Below are 2449 nucleotides of genomic sequence, written 5' to 3' on the forward strand. Positions count from 1 at the left end.
AAAACTTGTTGTGCGGGCTTGGAAAAGTTTTTTGAGCTCCCTGGGTTTTTTTTTTTTTTTTGGTTAGTTTTTTTTTTTTTTTTAGGAATGTGTTGTCCTTTATTGTTTAAAACAAACAATCTTTGCTGGGACAAATGGACATAAATAAACATGTTCCTTTATTTTTGACAAAATGGAAAATATAATAGATAAAAGTAGGAAAATTTTATTTTTTATGGAAGTGTAGCTCCTAATCTATTGCATCTTTACTTTGAAGAAAGATAACCTGAAAAAACTAAAAGGATTGCTTTTTCTTTTATGCACAAGGGAGACAATGTAAGAAATTAAACATTTTTTAATCAAAATTGATTTTCTTGTTTTTTTCCATTTATAAAAGGCACTCTTGTTGAAATTTAGCCCCCATAAAACATGTTTAAACTGAAGTTTGGTCTCCAACTCTAACAACCTTCAAATAAACAGAGAATTACATTCAGATTTCTGTGTTTGTGATTTCTGTCCATCTGTGTTAATGTTGCTTTTCTGACTCAAACTAAAGAAACACAGAAGAATCTTTCGACATGTAGCTTGGTTACCTTCAGCGCATCCGCACACATGACCGTGACAAAGGCTCAGCAGCTCTCCAGTTTCTCGCCCAGGGCGGTAGAATTTCTTACAAGGTTTCCCTAAAAAAAAAAAAAAAAAGAAATTAAACACACATTGAGTAGTCAGCATGTTAAGACAATAATTATTCTGTCCTACAGTTTAATGATTATTAGACTATAGTCATTAGACTACATTCTAATAGTGTAATTCTTTGAAAATAACTGAGAATTTTTGGATAGGATGAGTTACATTTAATTTTCATTTGGGATAACTAAAATATTTCTGAGTTGAATATTCCTCTGTTTCCGTCCCGTGAGCAAATTAATATTTTTGGAGAGGTCATGTCTAAGTTAAAGTTTACCTGTATGACCAAGATTTATTTTTCTGTCAAAAATACCCATATTTCTTAAATTTACGTTTCAGGTTATAAAGAAAAAAAGGACTAAAAACATTTTGCACAATAATGAATAATTTTTGTCTGAATGACAGAAGTTTCACACTGAACATGTCTTACCTTCCATTTAAACTAAAGAACAAATAATTATCATTGTGCCTCCAGAAAATTTCCATAGTTGGTGCCAGAGGTATATATATATATATATATATATATATATATATATATATATATATATATATATATATATATATATATATATATATATAATTTTGTTTTTGTTATATATGTTTTATTTTGTTATATATATCAGTGTTGTGGTCAAGACCACCTAACCCGAGACCAAGACAAGACCAAGACCGAGGAAAGTCGAGACTGAGTCAAGACCAAGACCAGTGCCCCGCGCTATATGACACAATAAAATGTGAAATATGATCAAAATTGCTTCTCAAACTAATCTGAAATATCTGTATTCCCATAAAAAGACCTAGATATTAAATACTTGATAAATTTTACCAATATTAAAAGCAGGACAAACTTCCATCTCTGTGCTACAATCCGTGGTGGTCTGGTGCCATCAATGAAAAGATAACGCCATGGGCATTTGCCTATATTGCTCATGTCAGAAACCACCACTCTCTGTACCATTTAACATAGCAATTGAGGCAATGCCCAGACGGTAAATAATGCTCAACTATGAACACTTCCCAAGGAGCAATAAGAAAGGGCACAAGGCTCTCATCGTGACTTGTCTCACCCACTACATAAAGCCAGGCAATCTGACACCATGGCACATATTACAGCTGCCACTTTGAACGAAAACAATCAAAGAGCAATGTGCATGCTCTGCGTGCTCTTTCATTCTTGTGTTTTATTTATTTGTTAATTAAAAAAATATCAATGTACATAATTAAATAAAAATAATGATAGGTACTGCAGTGTATGCAGAGCATTACAAGAGCAAAGAAGAGTGTTCTGTCAGGTCAGCATACGCTGTCAGATCGTCACACGCTTAGAACGAACTCATGGCTATATCTGTCAAACACGTCATTACTGTTGTGGATAAGGGTAATGTGAGATCACGTGGTGTTATTAGTGATTGTAGATCACCTGTTGCTCACCTGGTGACTTCAGTGAGTGGGTGATGGGGGAGGTCTACTTTTTGCTGACCGCTATGTTTTGTCTTTGATCACTGTTTAATTCTACGGATCCGTTTTATACTGCTTTTGAACACTGTTTGCCTTTGGATATTGACAATAAAATCATTGCAACTGCAGCTTGGATTTACATTTTGATCAGCTTGCGCATCAACAAACACTCCCCTACAAAGCGACTTTGTTTGATAGTCACGAATAATTACTATATCATTTTATCTAATTAGCAACATAGAATCATGACGTAGATCATCATACACTTTATTAACACTTGTATGGCATCCCTACTTAGCTGTTAAGTAGGTAAATGAGTTTTACA

The 2449-nt window shown here is 33.5% G+C and overlaps 1 protein-coding gene across 1 annotated transcript in view; it reads right to left on the bottom strand.

The window, feature by feature from the left end:
- Positions 1-2449, bottom strand: part of LOC106937005 (complement C3-like) — a 24506-nt gene that overhangs the window by 6952 nt on the left and 15105 nt on the right. Inside the window, exon 23 of the mRNA XM_015018292.1 lies at positions 573-662. Coding sequence (XP_014873778.1) covers positions 573-662 — 90 coding nt within the window. The remainder of the gene's footprint in view (positions 1-572; positions 663-2449) is intronic.

The sequence above is a fragment of the Poecilia latipinna genome, unplaced genomic scaffold (assembly GCF_001443285.1).
Source record: "Poecilia latipinna isolate Pla-1442-1.1 unplaced genomic scaffold, P_latipinna-1.0 Scaffold2261, whole genome shotgun sequence".
NCBI classification, from domain to species: domain Eukaryota; kingdom Metazoa; phylum Chordata; class Actinopteri; order Cyprinodontiformes; family Poeciliidae; genus Poecilia; species Poecilia latipinna.